The sequence below is a fragment of the Carcharodon carcharias genome, chromosome 14, assembly GCF_017639515.1.
Source record: "Carcharodon carcharias isolate sCarCar2 chromosome 14, sCarCar2.pri, whole genome shotgun sequence".
Classification (NCBI taxonomy): Eukaryota; Metazoa; Chordata; class Chondrichthyes; order Lamniformes; family Lamnidae; genus Carcharodon; species Carcharodon carcharias.
Genome location: NC_054480.1, coordinates 98,619,345 through 98,637,241, shown reverse-complemented (window position 1 = coordinate 98,637,241; position 17,897 = coordinate 98,619,345). Strand labels below are relative to the sequence as shown.

At 49.9% G+C, this 17,897-nt stretch overlaps 1 protein-coding gene across 4 annotated transcripts in view; it reads right to left on the bottom strand.

Moving 5' to 3' along the window:
- The window catches only part of slc35e1 (solute carrier family 35 member E1), a 58,485-nt gene extending 42,980 nt beyond the window's left edge, over nt 1–15,505 (bottom strand). For all 4 annotated transcript variants that reach the window (XR_005945112.1, XR_005945111.1, XR_005945110.1 and 1 more), the window contains exon 1: nt 15,155–15,505. Coding sequence is in view for 1 of the 4 variants with exons in the window: in XM_041204233.1 (XP_041060167.1) it covers nt 15,155–15,485 (331 nt within the window). In the remaining 3 variants the exon portion in view is untranslated. The remainder of the gene's footprint in view (nt 1–15,154) is intronic.
- Between the last annotated feature and the right edge of the window lie 2,392 nt (nt 15,506–17,897).

Below are 17,897 nucleotides of genomic sequence, written 5' to 3'. Positions count from 1 at the left end.
TATAGCCTGAATGACTTCCTTCTGTGCTGTAAAGGGCACACAAAAAGACAGGCTGGAATGAGATGGAGACTAAGTGAGTTGCGAATTAGGTTCAAGTGGGAATTCGGTGCAACGCGGACAAGAGGTGTGACATACATAGGAATTATTCTAAGTTAAATAAGTGAACAATTAACAAAAACAAAAAAAAGTGAATAATTAAATTAAGTTAACTGAAGAACATAAGTAACAATGGCAGGACAAGTGTTAAATTGCAGCTGCGGAATGTGAGACCTTAGGGACGCTTAGATGATCCATGACAAACACTTTTGCAGGAAGTGTAAGCAGCTTGAAGAATTCCGGATCAGGATTATTGATCTGGGAGCCGAACTGCAAACACTGCGCAAGATAAGGAAGGGGTGAAACACCTGGATACTTTGTTCCAGAAGATGGTCATGCCTCTTAGAATGGGGATATTTGTTTTGGTCAGCAGTGAGGGACAGGAGGATGTGACCATGAGTGAAGCAGGTAATGGGACCCAGCAGCCTCAGACTTTGCAATTGTCAAACATGTTTCAGCTGCTTGCAACCTGTGTGGACGAAAGTGAGACCTGCGATGTGGTTGATACAGGAAGCCGTACAGGCTGGGGGGGAACAAACAGGAATGTAGTGGTAGTCAGGGACTGTATAGTTAGGGGGATTGACACTATTCACTGCAGCAAAGAACAAGAATTCACAAGGCTGTGTGTCTACCCGGTGCTAGGGTTCGGGACATCTGCTCAGGGCTGGAGAGGAACTTACAGTGGGAGGGGAGGATCCAGTTGTCATGGTCCATGTCGGTACCAAATTAAGAAGCAGAACCTCGAAAATTAATAATCTCTGGATTATTACCTGAGCCACGAGCAAATTGGTATAGGGTAAATAAGATTAGAGAGATGAATGTGTGGCTCAAAGACTGGTGTGGGAGAATTGGGTTTGGTTTGTGGGACACTGGCACCAGTTCTGGGGAAAGTGGGGGCTGTACCATTGGGACGTTCTACGCCTGAACCGTGCTGGGATGTGTGTTATTGCCAAATGCATAACTAAGGAAGTAGAGAGGACTTTAAACTTAACGGGGGGGGTGGGGGTTGAGGGATCAAGCTTGGGTAGATGCGACAAATCAAGAGGTTGATTCAAGGCAGGAGACCATAATGCTAATATGGGAAATGAGGGTCACAGAATAGCAGGAAGGGACAGAGAGATAAAACCCTAGAATGCGCCAATAGTCAAGACTAAATGTTACAAAGATAGCAAAAAGACAAAACTAAAGCCTCTGTATCTGAATGCGTGCAGCATTTGTAACAAAGGAAATTAATTGATAGTGCACATTGAAGTAAATAAATATGATCTGATAGCCATTACGGAGACATGGCTGCAGGATGACTAGGATTGGGTCCTGAATATTGAGGGGTATATGACATTCAAGAAGAATTAGAAGCTAGGAAAAGGTGGAGAGGTAGAACTGTTGATCAAGGATCGCATTGATGCATCAGTTAGAGATGACCTTGGTTCAGGAGATCAGGATGTAGAATCGGTTTGGGCGGAGTTGAGAAATAGGGGAAATAAGTCACTAGTGGGAGCGGCCTACAGGCCCCTAACTAACTACGAAGTAGGACAAGAAATAATGGGTGCTTGTGATAAAAAGAGACAGCAATAATCATGGGTGATTTTTTATCTATATATAAACTGGAAAAGTCAGATTGGCAGTAGTAGCCTGGATGAGGAGTTCACAGGATGCCTTCGAGATAGTTTTTTTTAGAGCAGCACCTTCTGGAACCAACCAGAGAGCAGGTTTTTTTAAACTTGGTTTTGTGTAATGTGACAGTATTAAGTAATGATCTCAGAGTGAAGGCACCCCTAGGCAGCAGCAACCACAATATGATTGAATTTTACATTCAGTTTAAAAGGGAGAAGAGTGGCTCTATGGCTAGGGCAACTATGTGGGCATAAAAGCTGAGCTACTTGAATTGAACTGGGATTCTAGGGTAGGGGACAGATCAAAAGAGAAGCAGTGGTAGACATTTAAGGGTATATTTCAGAATACTGAATAAGTATATTCCTACTATAAAGAAAAATTCTAAGGGGAGGACCTACCATCTTGGTTAAATAAATAAGTTAAGAAAAGCATCAAACTTAAGGAAAAGCACATAACTGCACAAAGATGAGCGGCAGGTCAGATGATTGGTCAGTATATAAAGAATGGCAGAGAATGACAAAAAGGTTAATCAGAAGTAAGAAATTCGGGTATGAGAGGAAGCTAGCTAGAAATGTAAAAAAGACAGCAAGAGCTTCTACAGGTAATTAAACAGGAAAAAAGTAAAATGAGCGTTGGTCCTCTAGAGAGTGAGAATGGGAAGTTAATAGTAGAAAATAAGGAAATGGCAATGAAATTTATAAATATTTTCCTTCTTTCTTCATCGCAGAGGATACAAAAAACATTCCAGTAATAGCTACAAATCAGGAGGTGGGAACTTGGTGAAATTACAATCATTAGGGAAGCAGCACTGAGCAAACTGATGGAGCTGTGGGCTGTCAAGTTTCCGGGTCCTGATGGGCTTCATCCTAGGGTCTTAAAAGAGAAGATGAAGAAGAAGATGCAGTGTGTTAATTTTCCAAAATTCGCTAGACTCTGGCAAGATTCTATCAGATTGGAAGGTAGAAATATAACCCCTCTATTCAAGAAAGGAGGGAGGCAGAAAACAGGAAACTATAGGCCAGTTAGTTTGACATCTGTCGTGGGCAAGGTGTTAGAGTCGATCATTAAGGACTTTATTGCCGGGCACTTAAGAGAAACACAAAGTAATCTGGAAGAGACGGCATGGTATTGTGGAAGGAAAATCATGTTTAACCAATTTATTGGAGTTCTTTGAAAGAGCAACATGTGCTATGGATAAAGGAAAGCCTGTGGACCTACTGTACTTGGATTTCCAGAATGCACCTGATAAGGTGCTGCATGAGAGGTTATTGTGGAAAATAAAAGCTCATGGTGTATGAAGGGGTAACATATTAGCATGGATAGAGACTGGCTGGCTGGCAGAAAACAGAGTATGCATAAATGGGATATTTTCTGATTGGCTGGATGTGACGAGTGGAGTCCGCAGGGGTCTGTGCTGGGGTCTCAACATTTTACAATTTATATCAATGACTTAGATGAGTGAATGCATGAGAGCTAAGTTTGCAGATGATACAAAGATAGGTATGAAGGTATGTTGTGAAGAGGACAAAAGGAGGTTGCACACGGAATATAGATAGGTTAAGTGAACGGGCAAAAATCTGGCAGATGGAGTATAATGCAGGAAAACGTGAGGTTGTTCATTTTGGCAGGAAGAACAAAAAAAGCGGAGTATTACTTAAATGGAAAATGACTACAGAGTTCCGAGGTGCAGAGGGATCTAGGTGTTCCAGTGCATGAGTCACAAAAAGTTAGTATGCAGGTACAGTAAGTAATTAAGAAGATGCGATGAGCCTAGCAGGAAAGACAGTGGAACAGCAATAGCAGGGGTTTCTGGGAGTAATTTGAGAGACACAGTAAAAATTCATCCCTAGGAAGAAGAAGCATACTAAAGGGAGGACAAGGCAACCATGGCTGACAAGGGAAGTCAGGGACAGCATAAAAGCTAAAGAGAAAGCATACAATGCGGTGAAGAGCAGTGGGAAGCCAGGGGATTGGGAAGCCTTCAAAGACGAACAGAGGACAACTAAAAAAGAAACGAGGAGGGAGAAGATTAAATATGAGGGTAAACTAGCCAGTAATATAAAAGAAGATTGCAAGAGTTTTTTTTAGATATATAAAGAGTAAGAGAGAGGCAAAAGTGGACATTGGACCGCTGGAAAAGTAGTAGTGGGGAACAAAAAATGGCGGAGGAACTGAATAGGCACTTTGCATCAGTCTTCACAGTGGAAGACATGAGTGACATCCCCAAGGTTCAAGAGAGTCGGGGGGCAGAGGTGAGTATGGAGGCCATTACCAAGGAGAAGGTGCTAGGAAATCTGAAAGGTCTGAAGGTGGATAAATCACGTGGACTAGATGGATTACACCCCAGAATTCTGAAGGAGATAGCTGAAGAGATAGTGGAGGCGTTAGTGGTGATCTTTCAGGAATCACTGGAGTAAGGGAGGGTCCCAGAGGATTGGAAGATCGCTAATGTAACCCCCTGTTTAAGAAAGGAGTGAGGCAAAAGACAGGAAACTACAGGCCGATTAGCCTGACCTCGGTTGTTGGTAGGATTTTAGAGTCCATTATTAAGGATGAGATTTCAGAATACTTGAAAGTGCATGATAAAATCGGGCAAAGTCAGCATGGTTTCATCAAGGGGAGGTCAGCCTGACAAATCTGTTAGAATTCTTTGAGGAGGTAACGAGTAGGCTGGACAAAGGAGAGTCAATGGATGTTATCTACTTGGACTTCCAGAAGGCCTTTGACAAGGTGCCGCACAGGAGGCTGCTCAGTAAGATAAGAGCCCATGGTGTTAGAGGCAAGGTACTAGCATGGATAGAAGATTGGCATCTGACAGGAGGCACAGAGTGGGGATAAGGGGGTCCTTCTCAGGATGGCAGCCGGTGACTAGTGGAGTTCCGCTGGGGTCAGTGTTGGGACCACAACTTTTCACTTTATACATTAATGATCTAGATGAAGGAGCTGAGGGCATCCTGGCTAAGTTTGCAGATGATACAAAGATAGGTGGAGGGACAGGTAGTATTGAGGAGGCGGGGAGGCTGCAGAAGGATTTGGACAGGTTAGGAGAATGGGCAAAGAAGTGGCAGATGGAATACAACGTGGGGAAGTGTGAGGTCATGCACTTTGGTAGGAAGAGTAGAGGCATGGACTATTTTCTAAATGGGGAGAGAATACAGAAATCTGGAGTGAAAAGGGACTTGGGAGTCCTAGTCCAAGATTCTCTTAAGGTTAACTTGCAGGATGAATCTGTAGTTAGGAAGGCAAATGCAATGTTGGCATTTATTTCGAGAGGACTAGAATATAAAAGCAGGGATGTGCTGCTGAGGCTTTAAAGGCTCTGGTCAGACCACATTTAGAATTTTATGAGCAATTTTGGGCCCCATATCTCAGGAAGGATGTGCTGGCTCTGGAGAGGGTCCAGAGGAGGTTCACGAGAATGATCCCAGGAATGAAAAGCTTAACATATGAGGAACGTATAAAGACTCTGGGTCTATACTTGATGGAGTTAGAAGGATGAGGGGGGATCTGATTGAAACTTACAGAATACTGAAAGGCCTGGATAGAGTGGACGTGGGGAAGATGTTTCCATTAGTAGGAGAGACTAGGACCCGAGGGCACAACCTCAGAGTAAAGGGAAGACCTTTTAGAACTGAGATGAGGAGAAACTTCTTTAGCCAGAGAGTGGTGAATCTATGGAATTCATTGCCACAGAAGGCTGTGGAGCCGAAGTCATTGAGTGTATTTAAGACGGAGATAGATAGGTTCTTGATTGGTAAGGGGATCAAAGGTTACGGGGAGAAGGAGGAAGGATGGGGTTGAGAAACTTATCAGCCATGATTGAATGGCAGAGCAGACTCGATGGGCCGATTGGCCTAATTTCTGCTCCTATGTCTTATGGTCTAAGGCGGCTTATGGAATGCTATCCTTTATTATGAGAAGAATTGAACTTAAAAGTAAGGATGTTATGCTTCAGTTATACAGGGCATTGGTGAGACCACATCTCGAATAGTGTACACAGTTTTGGTCTCCATTGTCAGCAAGGATGTAAACGCATTGGAGGAGGTTCAGAGGTGGTTTACTAGACTTATACCTGGAATGAGTGGGTTGTCTTATGAGGAAAGGTTAGACAGACTGGGCTTGTTTCCAAATTTAGAAGAGTGAGAGGTGATTTGATTGAAGTTATTATATAAGATCCTGAACGGTATTGACAGGGTGGACGTGGAAAGAATGTTTACTCTGGTGGGTGAGTCCAGAACTAGGGGGGCACTGTTTAAAATTAGGAATTGCCAGAGATGAGAAGAATTTTTTTTTCCTAAGGGTTGTGTGACTTTGGAACTACAATATTCCAGGATATAGGGTCCTCAAGCGAGACAGGGAAGGAGGTAAAAGAGGAGGGGATATCGCAATATTGATCAAGGACACGATTACAGCAGTAAGGAGGAATGACATCTTAGAAGGCTCCTCAAATGAAGCCATATGGGTAGAACTTAAAAACAAAAAATGAGCAATTACATTGCTGGGAGTGTACTATCAGCCCCCAAACAGTCAGTGAAAAGAAGAGCAGATATGTAGGCAAATTTCAGAGAAGTGTAAAAATAATAGTGGAGGGTTTCAACTTCCCCAACATTAACTGGGTTAGTCATAGTGTGATAGGTTTAGAGGGAGTGGAATTCTTAAAATGCATCCAGGAGAGCTTTTTAAGCCAGTATGTAGAAGGTCCTACAAAAGAGGGGGTGGTCCTGGACTTAAGTTTAGGGAATGAAGCAGGGCAAGTGGTAGAGGTATCAGGGGAGCATTTTGCAGATAGTGATCATAACTCCATTAGATTCAAGGTTGTTATGAAAAAGGACAAGGATGGGCCAAAATTCAGAGTCCTAAATTGGGGGAAGGCCGATTTTAATAAGATCAGATATGATTTGGACAGAAAGCGGCTACTTTTAGGTAAATCTGCGTCAGGGCATTGGGTCTCATTCAAGAAGGAAATAGGGAAAGTACAGGGCCAACATATTCCAGGAAAGACAAAGGGTGGGACCAACAAATCCAGGGAATCCTGGATGTCAAGGGATATACAGAATTGGATAAAGAGAAAAAGGGAGGCTTATGGCAAATACCGAAGGCTCAAAACAGCAGAAGCCTGAGAGGAGGAAAGAATGTGTAGGGGGGAAACTTAAAAAGGAAATGAGGAGAGCAAAAAGGGGGCATGAAAAAACATTGGCAGGTAAAATAAAGGAAAATCCAAAGTTATTTTACAAGTACATTAAGAATAAGAGGATAACTAGGGAAAGAGTAGGGCCCATTAAGAACCATAGTGGTAATTTGTGGGTGGAGCCGGAGATGTAGGTAGGGTTCTAAATGGATACTTTGTGTCGGTATTCACAAGTGAGAGGGACGACATGGGTATGGAAATCAGGCAGAAGGACTGTGATATAATTAAAGAAATTAGCATGGAAAGGGAGGAGGTTCTAAGTGGTCTGGCAGGCTTAAAAGTGGATAAATCTCCAGGCCCAGTTGAAATGTATCCCAGGCTGTTGAGTGAGGCAAGGGCGCTGGCAATAATTTTCAATACCTGTCTGGCCAGAGGAGAGATGCCAGAGGACTGGAGGACAGCCAATGTGGTACCGTTATTCAAGAAGGAAGGAAGGGATAAACCAGGGAACTACAGGCCAGTCAGTCCAACCTCAGTGGTGGGGAACTATTGGAAGCAATTCTAAGGGACAGAATTAATCTTGGGGAGGCAGGGATTAATCAAGGACAGTCAGCATGGTTTTGTTCAGGGGAGGTCATGTCTGACCAATTTGACTGACTTTTTCGAAGGGGTGACCAAGTGTGTAGATGAAGGTAGTGCATTTGATGTAGTCTACTTGGACTTCAGCAAGGCTTTTGATAAGATCCCGCATGGGAGACTGATAATGAAGGTAATGAAGGTAAAAGCCCATGGGATCCAAGGCAATTTGGCAAATTGGATCCAGAATTGGCTGAGTGGCAGGAAGCAGAGGGCGATGGTTGAGGGGTGTTTTTGTGACTGGATGCCTTGTCCAGTGGGGTTCCACAGGGATCGATATTGGGTCCCTTGCTGTTTGTGGTATACATAAACGATTTAGACTTTAATGTAGGAGGGTTGATCAGTAAGTTCGTGGATGACACGAAAATTGGTGGGGTGGTAAATAGTGGGGATGATAGCCTTAGATACAGGAGGGTATAGACAGGCTGGTCAGATGGGCTGATCAGTGGCAAATGGAATTAAATCTGGATAAGTGTGAGGTGATGCATTTGGGCAGGACAAACAAGGCACGGGAATATACGATGAATGGTAGGTCCCTTGGAAGAACTGAGGATCAGAGGGACTTGGTGTGCACCCGTCCCTTAAGGTAGCGGGACAGGTAGATAAGGTGGTTAAGAAGGCATATGGGAGATGGTTAAGAAGGCATATGGGAGACTTGCCTTTATTAGCCAAGGCACAGAATATATGAGCAGGGAGGTTAAGCTGGAACTGTTTAAAATGCTGGTTAGGCCACAGCTAGAGTATTGCGTGCAGTTCTGGAATCCGTATTATAGGAAGGATGTGATTGCACCAGAGAGAGTGCAGATTTACCAGGATGTTGCCTGGGTTGGAGAGTTTTAGTTATGAGGAGAGATTGGATAGACTGGGGTTATTTTCCTTGGAGCAGAGGAGATTGGGGGGGGGGGGGGACATGATTGCGGTGTATAAGATTATGAGGGGCATAGATAGGGTAGACAGGAAGGAACTTTTCCCCTTGATGGAGGGATCAATAACCAGGGGGCATGGATTTAAGGTAGGGGGCAGGAGGTTTAGAGGGGATATGAGGAAGAATTTTTTCACCCAGAGGGTGGCGGGAATCTGGAACTCACAGTCTGAAAGGGTGGTAGAGGCATAAGCCCTCATAACATTTAAGAAGTATTTGGATGCGCACTTGTGATGCCATGGCATACAAGGCTATGGGCCTAGTGCTGGAAAATGGGATTAGAATAGTTAGGTATTCTTGTTTGACCAGCGCAGCTCGATGGGCGAAGGGTCTTTTTCTGTGCTGTCGACCTCTATGACTCTGTGCCTTCAAAGGTGATGGAGGCGGGGTCATTGAATATTTTTAAGGCGGAGGGAGAGATTCTTTTAGGCAAGGGAATCAAAGGTTATCGGGAGTAGATAGGAATGTGGAATTCGAAACACAGATTAGTCATGATCTTATTGAATGGTGGAGCAGGCTTGAGGGGTTGAATGGCCTACTTTTGTTCCATTTCATATGTTCATATTTATATAGCACCTTTGATGAACTTAGGACATCCCAAAGCATTTCAAAATCAATGAAATGCCTTAGAATTGTTATATAGAAAATGTGGCAGCCAATTTGCAAACAGCAAGTTCCTATATACGGCAATGAGATAATGATGTCAGGATTTTCTTTTTTAAGATGATGTCAATTGAGAAATAAATATTGGACAGGACACCAGGAGAACTCGCCTGCTCTTTAAATAATGTCACAGGATCGCTTACGTTCAGTAGAGATACATCCAGAGCCTTGGTTTAACATCTTATCTGAGAGACAGCACCTCCAACAGTGCAGCACCTCTGGTGTGTCAGTTTTGATTGTGCTCAAGTTTCTAGCATGAAACTTGAACCCACAACGTTCTGACTCAGAGACAAGAGTGCTCGCTGAGCCAAGCTGACAAAGATCCTATACAATATGGGTGATTCAAAGAGAAACTCCTCGGGTAAAACTAATAATTTCACAGTTTCTAATCAATTTATCGGTTTAAGTTGTAAACACTGAGACGATCATTTACCTTATCTACTCCACTCCTAGTTATGCGCCTGATACGCTTGGAAGTGAGCTGTCACTAAACGGCCTATGAACTACTGGAGGCTGAGAAATATATCATAGCCTGCAGAGCTGCATCTGCCGTTCATGTCCACAGTTGTCTTTAATAATGATAGCTTCATAGGTTTTACTGTTCATAGGTGTTTGTGAAAACAACTGAGAGTGGGAGTTTTCACTAAATACAAGATGGTAGCAAGAAGTAAAGAACACCCTGAAGGATGAAACTGGCTTCACACTCCAGGAGGAGAAGTTGCCATAACCATCTGGATGGCCGTAATTACAAGTAGTCTTAGCACTTAACTGAAACCTGTCCAGCAAAGACTGAACAGCAGGATGATAGAGTTTGAAACTAAAAGAATTGATTTAAAATTACAAGGCCATTAAAACAGGATCAGAGGCCAGTTACAATGAGCAGCAGCTGGAGAAGGACTCACCTCATGGGATCAGCCAACATCCTGCTCCAACTTTCAAAAATAATTCCTCTGACATAAGACCATAAGACATAGGAGCAGAAATTAGGACAATTGGCCCATCGAGTCTGCTCCGCCATTCAATCATGGCTGATAAGTTTCTCAACCCCATTCTCCCGCCTTCTCCCTGTAACCTTTGATCCGCTTACCAATCAAGAACCTATCTATCTCGGTCTTAAATACACTCAATGACCTGGCCTCCACAGCCTTCTGTGGCAATGAATTCCATAGATTCACCACTCTCTGGCTAAAGAAGTTTCTTCTCATCTCTGTTCTAAAAGGTCTTCCCTTTACTCTGAGGCTGTGTCCTCAGGTCCTAGTCTCTCCTTCTTCCTTAACCGAGGTTTTCCACCCACGGTGGTTGACAGGGCCCTCAACCGTGTCCAGCCCATCTCCCAAGCATCCGCCCTCACACCTTCTTCTCCCTCCCAGAAACATGATAGGGACCCCCTTGTCCTCACTTATCACCCCACCAGCCTCCGCATTCAAAGAATCATCCTCCGCCATTTCCGCCAACTCCAGCATGATGCCACCGCCAAACACATCTTCCCTTCACCCCCCGGCGGCATTCCGCAGGGATCGTTCCCTCCAGGACACCCCGATTCACTCCTCCATCACCCCCTACACCTCAACCCCCTCCCAAGGCACCTTCCCATGCATCCGCAGAAGGTGCAACACCTGCCACTTTACTTCCCCACCCCTCACTGTCCAAGAACCCAAACACTCTTTTCAAGTGAAGCAGCATTTCACTTGCACTTCCCTCAACTTAGTCTACTGCATTCGTTGCTCCCAATGCGGTTTCCTCTACATTGGAGAGACCAAACGCAGACTGATGATTGTTTTGTAGAACACCTTCGGTCTGTCCGCAAGCATTACCCAGACCTCCCTGTCGCTTGCCATTTCAGCACTCCACCCTGCTCTCATGCCCACATGTCCGTCCTTGGTTTGCTGCATTGTTCCAGTGAAGCTCAACGCAAACTGGAGGAACAGCATCTCATCTTCTGACTAGGCACTTTACAGCCTTCCAGACTGAATATTGAGTTCAACAATTTTAGATCATGAACTCTCTCCTCCATCCACACCCGCTTTCCGATTTTCCCCCTCCTTTTTGTTTTTTCCAATAATTTATATAGATTTTTCTTTTCCCACCTACTTCCATTATTTTTAAGTGTATTTCCATCCATTGTTTTATCTCTACCTTTTAGCCTACTTTGATCCCTTCCCCCCACCCCACCCCCACTAGGGCTATCTGTATCTTGCTCGTCCTGCTTTCTACCCTTAATTAGCACATTCCTTTAGATAATATCACCACCTTCAAAACCTCTTTGTCCTTTTGTCTGTGACATCTTTTTGTTATCTCCACCTATCACTGGCCCTCTATCCAGCTCTCCTTGTCCCACCCGCACCCCTTAAACCAGCTTATATTTTATGTCTCTTCTATTTTTACTTAGTTCTGTTGAAGGGTCATTCAGACTCGAAACATTAACTGTGCTCCTCTCCGCAGATGCTGCCAGACCTGCTGAGTTTTTCCAGGTATTTCTGTTTTTGTCCTGCACCAACTTGCTCTACCGTGCACAAGCAACAAATTACAGCAGGGCAGTAATTGGGTCCCAGAATCAATTTTGATCCCACCCCCCAACACACAGGTAAAAACAGCAGCACTGACCCCCATTTTACTATTCTAGGGTAAGGTCCAACATGCTATTCTGACGAAACATCATCAACCTAAAACATTAACTCTGTTACTCTCTCCACAGATTCCACCTGACCTGAGTATTTCCAGCACTTTATTTTTATTTCAGATTTCCTGCATCTACAGCATTCTGTTGTTCCACATTCCATTGCACATCTTCAAAATCCTAGCTGCTTCACATAATAAGCCATCAGGGGTGTTTCATTTATTTCTTTTCATCCCATTCCTCCTCTCCTGAAGTTGGTTGAACAGTTGTTGGTACTTCTTTAATAATCTAATTCAAGTGGTCATTCTGACAATGGAGAGCATTAGATCCAAGTCCAGTCCTGTCCTCATTAATCCAGAACAACACTAACCAGTGGTCACAATTTGGAAGTGGTGCCTCCAAAAAGTTCCCCTTCTCCAAAATACCACAGAGCCCTGAAGGACAGAACCATTACAAATACATCACCAGAGTTGCCACCAAAATTTGACAGGCTTACGATGAATGACAGTAAGTGCACGCAGAGAGCATTGACACATGCAGCAACATGGCCGTGTCCAACACCTGATTTATTTCTAGGTAAGCACAGTTGTGTGATTAGAGAATTTTTTTTAATTCATTCTCAGGATGTGCGCTTCACTGGCTGGGCTAGCATTTATTGCCCATCCCTAGTTGCCCTTGAAAAGGTGGTGGTGAGCTGCCTTCTTGAACCACTGCAGTCCATGTGGTGTAGGTACACCCTCCCTGCTGTCAGGGAGGGAGTTCCAGTATTTTGACCCAGTGACAGTGAAGGAACGGTGATATATTTCCAGATCAGGATAGTGAGTGATTTGGAGGGGAACTTCCAAGTGGCGGAGTTCCCATCTATCTGCTGCCCTTGTCCTTTTAGATGGTAGGGAAGGAATCCAAAGCAAAGTTGCTCCTGGAGTTGTTTAACTTTACAGTGTGGCTGTAGGGTGCAGTTGCTCAAGTTGAACTAACTCAAGTGCTGTAGGAGGAGTTATGTGCTGGCAGAGGACAAGTTTTGTCGAGAGTGACTGCACCTCAATTACTGATTGGCTTCAAATTATGCTGGTGTGTCCCTTCATTGTGAAAGGTGTTATGAAAAGGCAAGTTATTTCCTTCCATGTTATTAAAGATATGACTTCAATTATATTACACATTCCCAACACAATCAGTAAAATATTTCGTCAAAGTTTCTTTAAGCAAAGCCACTGCAAAGTAAAAATGTAACTATAAATTGAACTCGATCGTTAACAATCTTTGAAGCTTTTTAAAATCTTGATTGAAAATGGGAAGCACCTCCCAGTAACTTACACACTCTAAGTCAATAGCTTTAACATTTTAAAGTAGAGCAGCTGTTTAAACACTGTGCTGAAAAAGGTACTAGAGTCCAGCAACAACCAATAGGAATGTGCTCCACAATCTCAGAATATTACTTCAAAAGTAAAGTAGGCATGATATGGCCAGAAGACATAAAACAACACGTTAAAATGAATTATGCAAGGGTGAAATTTTCATTTTTTACTCAGTGACAAATATGACATGGAATAATCTGCCATTTAAGGCAATAGGAGCAAATGGAAGAGTTCGGATAACCGGGAGAGACTCATCAAAGAAGAGATAAGGTACAGGGAAGGGATTTCAATAGGAGAGTTAGGGGGATAGGTTTTAATAGGCCAAAAAGCCTTTTATTAACTCTCATCTTCCTCCTCCTCACCCGACAATCCCCTTCCTCCTCCCTCCTTTCTCCTCCCCCAGACACACACCTCCCTCCTCCCCCCAGACACTCCGCTTTCTCCTGCTGCCCCCCGACACTCCCCCTCCCCTGATGCTCCCCTTCCTCCTCCCCCCAGCCGATGCTCCCCTTCCTCCTCCCCCCATCCCCGACGCTCCCCTTCCTCCTCCCCCCACCCATGACGCTCCACTTCGTCCTCCTCCCCCTCACCCCCACTTCCTCCTCCCACCCCCCGACGTCCCCTTCCTCCTCCCACCCCCCGACGTCCCCTTCCTCCTCCCACCCCCCGACGTCCCCTTCCTCCTCCCACCCCCCGACGTCCCCTTCCTCCTCCCACCCCCCGACGTCCCCTTCCTCCTCCCACCCCCCGACGTCCCCTTCCTCCTCCCACCCCCCGACGTCCCCTTCCTCCTCCCACCCCCCGACGTCCCCTTCCTCCTCCCACCCCCCGACGTCCCCTTCCTCCTCCCACCCCCCGACGTCCCCTTCCTCCTCCCACCCCCCGACGTCCCCTTCCTCCTCCCACCCCCCGACGTCCCCTTCCTCCTCCCACCCCCCGACGTCCCCTTCCTCCTCCCACCCCCCGCCGTCCACTTCCTCCTCCCACCCCCCGCCGTCCCCTTCCTCCTCCCACCCCCCGCCGTCCCCTTCCTCCACACCACCCCCCCGACGTCCCCTTCCTCCACACCACCCCCGACGTCCCCTTCCTCCACACCACCCCCCGACGTCCCCTTCCTCCACACCACCCCCGACGTCCCCTTCCTCCACACCACCCCCGACGTCCCCTTCCTCCACACCACCCCCCGACGTCCCCTTCCTCCACACCACCCCCGACGTCCCCTTCCTCCACACCACCCCCGACACCCCCTTCCTCCACACCACCCCCGACGTCCCCTTCCTCCACACCACCCCCGACACCCCCTTCCTCCACACCACCCCCGACACCCCCTTCCTCCACACCACCCCCGACACCCCCTTCCTCCACACCACCCCCGACACCCCCTTGCTCCTCCCCCGCACCCACCTTGCTCCTCCCCGCCCCCCTCACCCCCTTCCTCCACCCCCTCACCCCCTTCCTCCACCCCCTCACCCGCGACAACCCCTTCCTCCTTCCCCACACACCCGACACCCCTCTTCCTCCTCCCCCTCACCCCCGTGCCCCCCTTCCTCCTCCCCCCTGACGCCCCCTTCCTCCACCCCATCACCCCGACGCTCCATTTTCCCCATCCTCCCCACACCCCTTCCCCCGCCCCCCTTCCCCATTCCCCCTGCCCCCATACTCCTCTTCCCCCCGCCCCCCACACTCCCCACATTCCCCACCCCCTTCCCCGTCCCCCCCCACCCCCCCGACGCTCCCCTTCCCCGTCCCCCCCCCACTCCCCCCCGACGCTCCCCTTCCCCGTCCCCCCTCCTCGACGCTCCCCCTCCCCGACGCTCCCCCTTCCCCTTCCCCCATCCCTTCCCTCCCCCCCCGCCCCATCCCTTCCCCCCTCGCCCCACCCCTTCCCCCCCCATCCCTTCCGCCCCTTCCCTTCCCTTCCCCCCCCGCCCCACCCCTTCCCCACACCCCTCCCCTTCCCCCCCACCCCGCCCCTCCCTTTCCCCGTCCCTCCCCTTCCCCGCTCCGCCCCTCCCCGTACCCCCCTTCCCCTTCCCCGTCCCCCCCACCCCGCCCCTTTCCCGACCCCCCCGCCCCCCCTTCCCCTCACTGGCAGACGCACTAATGGCGTCCACTCTCCCTACCTGTGTGCGCGTATGACACGGGTACTTTCCAGATGCTGATATGGGCCGACACTGAGGCGAAGTATTTTCCGAAGGCGAGCGGCAGGATGAGGCGGCTGAAGTAGCGGGGCGGCAGCTCGGCGGCTGGCGAAATGTTCCAGGCGCGGATGAGCGGCGGCATGAAGAGGCAGATGGAGAGGATGTGGAAGAGCGAGACGGTGACCGGGTAGGGGAAGTGGTTGAGGATGACTTTGTTGATGACATTGCCGCCCGAGCTGACGGTGTACCAGCAGAGGCAGAGAATGAAAACCCGCAGCCCGTCCCGCACCGCCGACTGCCGCCGCTCCGCCATATCTCCCCGTGCAGCGTCAGCGGCACGCAGCGCGTCATTGCGTCACCAGGTCCTGGCCACAACCTCGTTCATAATCATACAGGTGGATTAAAATCCAAGCAGCTGGCTGAAGGTGTTATAGAGGGGGGAGAAAAACAGGCACATTCAATAGAAAAAACACCAACACTGGTCAGCACAAGGGAAAGGAAAGGGGGGGGGGGGGGGAAAGGAAGGTGGGGGGGGGGGGGGGGAAAGGAAGGTGGAAGGGGAGGGGGGGGAAGGAAGGTGGAAGGGGAGGGGGGGGAAGGAAGGTGGAAGGGGAGGGGGGGGAAGGAAGGTGGAAGGGGAGGGGGGGGAAAGGAGGTGGAAGGGGAGGGGGGGGAAAGGAAGGTGGAAGGGGAGGGGGGGGAAAGGAAGGTGGAAGGGGAGGGGGGGGAAAGGAAGGTGGAAGGGGAGGGGGGGGAAAGGGAGGTGGAAGGGGAGGGGGGGGAAAGGGAGGTGGAAGGGGAGGGGGGGGAAAGGGAGGTGGAAGGGGAGGGGGGGGAAAGGAGGTGGAAGGGGAGGGGGGGGAAAGGAAGGTGGAAGGGGAGGGGGGGGAAAGGGAGGTGGAAGGGGAGGGGGGGGAAAGGGAAGGTGGAAGGGGAGGGGGGGGAAAGGAAGGTGGAAGGGGAGGGGGGGGAAAGGAAGGTGGAAGGGGAGGGGGGGGAAAGGAAGGTGGAAGGGGAGGGGGGGGAAAGGAAGGTGGAAGGGGAGGGGGGGGAAAGGAAGGTGGAAGGGGAGGGGGGGGAAAGGAAGGTGGAAGGGGAGGGGGGGGAAAGGAAGGTGGAAGGGGAGGGGGGGGGAAAGGAAGGTGGAAGGGGAGGGGGGGGGAAAGGAAGGTGGAAGGGGAGGGGGGGGAAAGGAAGGTGGAAGGGGAGGGGGGGGAAAGGAAGGTGGAAGGGGAGGGGGGGGAAAGGAAGGTGGAAGGGGAGGGGGGGGGAAAGGAAGGTGGAAGGGGAGGGGGGGGGAAAGGAAGGTGGAAGGGGAGGGGGGGGGGAAAGGAAGGTGGAAGGGGAGGGGGGGGGAAAGGAAGGTGGAAGGGGAGGGGGGGGGAAAGGAAGGTGGAAGGGGAGGGGGGGGGAAAGGAAGGTGGAAGGGGAGGGGGGGGGAAAGGAAGGTGGAAGGGGAGGGGGGGGGGAAAGGAAGGTGGAAGGGGAGGGGGGGGGAAAGGAAGGTGGAAGGGGAGGGGGGGGGGAAAGGAAGGTGGAAGGGGAGGGGGGGGGAAAGGAAGGTGGAAGGGGAGGGGGGGGGAAAGGAAGGTGGAAGGGGAGGGGGGGGAAAGGAAGGTGGAAGGGGAGGGGGGGGAAGGAAGGTGGAAGGGGGGGGGGGGGGAAAGGAAGGTGGAAGGGAAGGGGAGGGGGGGGGGAAAGGAAGGTGGAAGGGAAGGGGAGGGGGGGGAAAGGAAGGTGGAAGGGGAGGGGGGGGGGAAGGAAGGTGGAAGGGGGGGGGGGGGAAGGAAGGTGGAAGGGGGGGGGGGGGAAGGAAGGTGGAAGGGGAGGGGGGGGGAAGGAAGGTGGAAGGGGAGGGGGGGGAAAGGAAGGTGGAAGGGGAGGGGGGGGAAAGGAAGGTGAAGGGGAGGGGGGGGAAAGGAAGGTGGAAGGGGAGGGGGGGGGAAAGGAAGGTGGAAGGGGAGGGGGGGGGGAAAGGAAGGTGGAAGGGGAGGGGGGGGGAAAGGAAGGTGGAAGGGGAGGGGGGGGAAAGGAAGGTGGAAGGGGAGGGGGGGGGAAAGGAAGGTGGAAGGGGAGGGGGGGGAAAGGAAGGTGGAAGGGGAGGGGGGGGGAAAGGAAGGTGGAAGGGGAGGGGGGGGGAAAGGAAGGTGGAAGGGGAGGGGGGGGAAAGGAAGGTGGAAGGGGAGGGGGGGGGAAAGGAAGGTGGAAGGGGAGGGGGGGGGAAAGGAAGGTGGAAGGGGAGGGGGAAAGGAAGGTGGAAGGGGAGGGAAAGGAAGGTGGAAGGGGAGGGGGGGGGAAAGGAAGGTGGAAGGGGAGGGGGGCGGAAAGGAAGGTGGAAGGGGAGGGGGGGGGAAAGGAAGGTGGAAGGGGGGGGGAAAGGAAGGTGGAAGGGGGGGGGGAAAGGAAGGTGGAAGGGGGGGGGAAAGGAAGGTGGAAGGGGAGGGGGGGGGAAGGAAGGTGGAAGGGGAGGGGGGGGGAAGGAAGGTGGAAGGGGAGGGGGGGGAAAGGAAGGTGGAAGGGGGGGGGAAGGAAGGTGGAAGGGGAGGGGGGGGGAAGGAAGGTGGAAGGGGAGGGGGGGGGAAGGAAGGTGGAAGGGGGGGGGGAAAGGAAGGTGGAAGTGGGGGGGAAGGAAGGTGGAAGGGGAGGGGGGGGAAAGGAAGGTGGAAGGGGAGGGGGGGAAAGGAAGGGGAGGGGGGGGAAAGGAAGGGGAGGGGGGGGAAAGGAA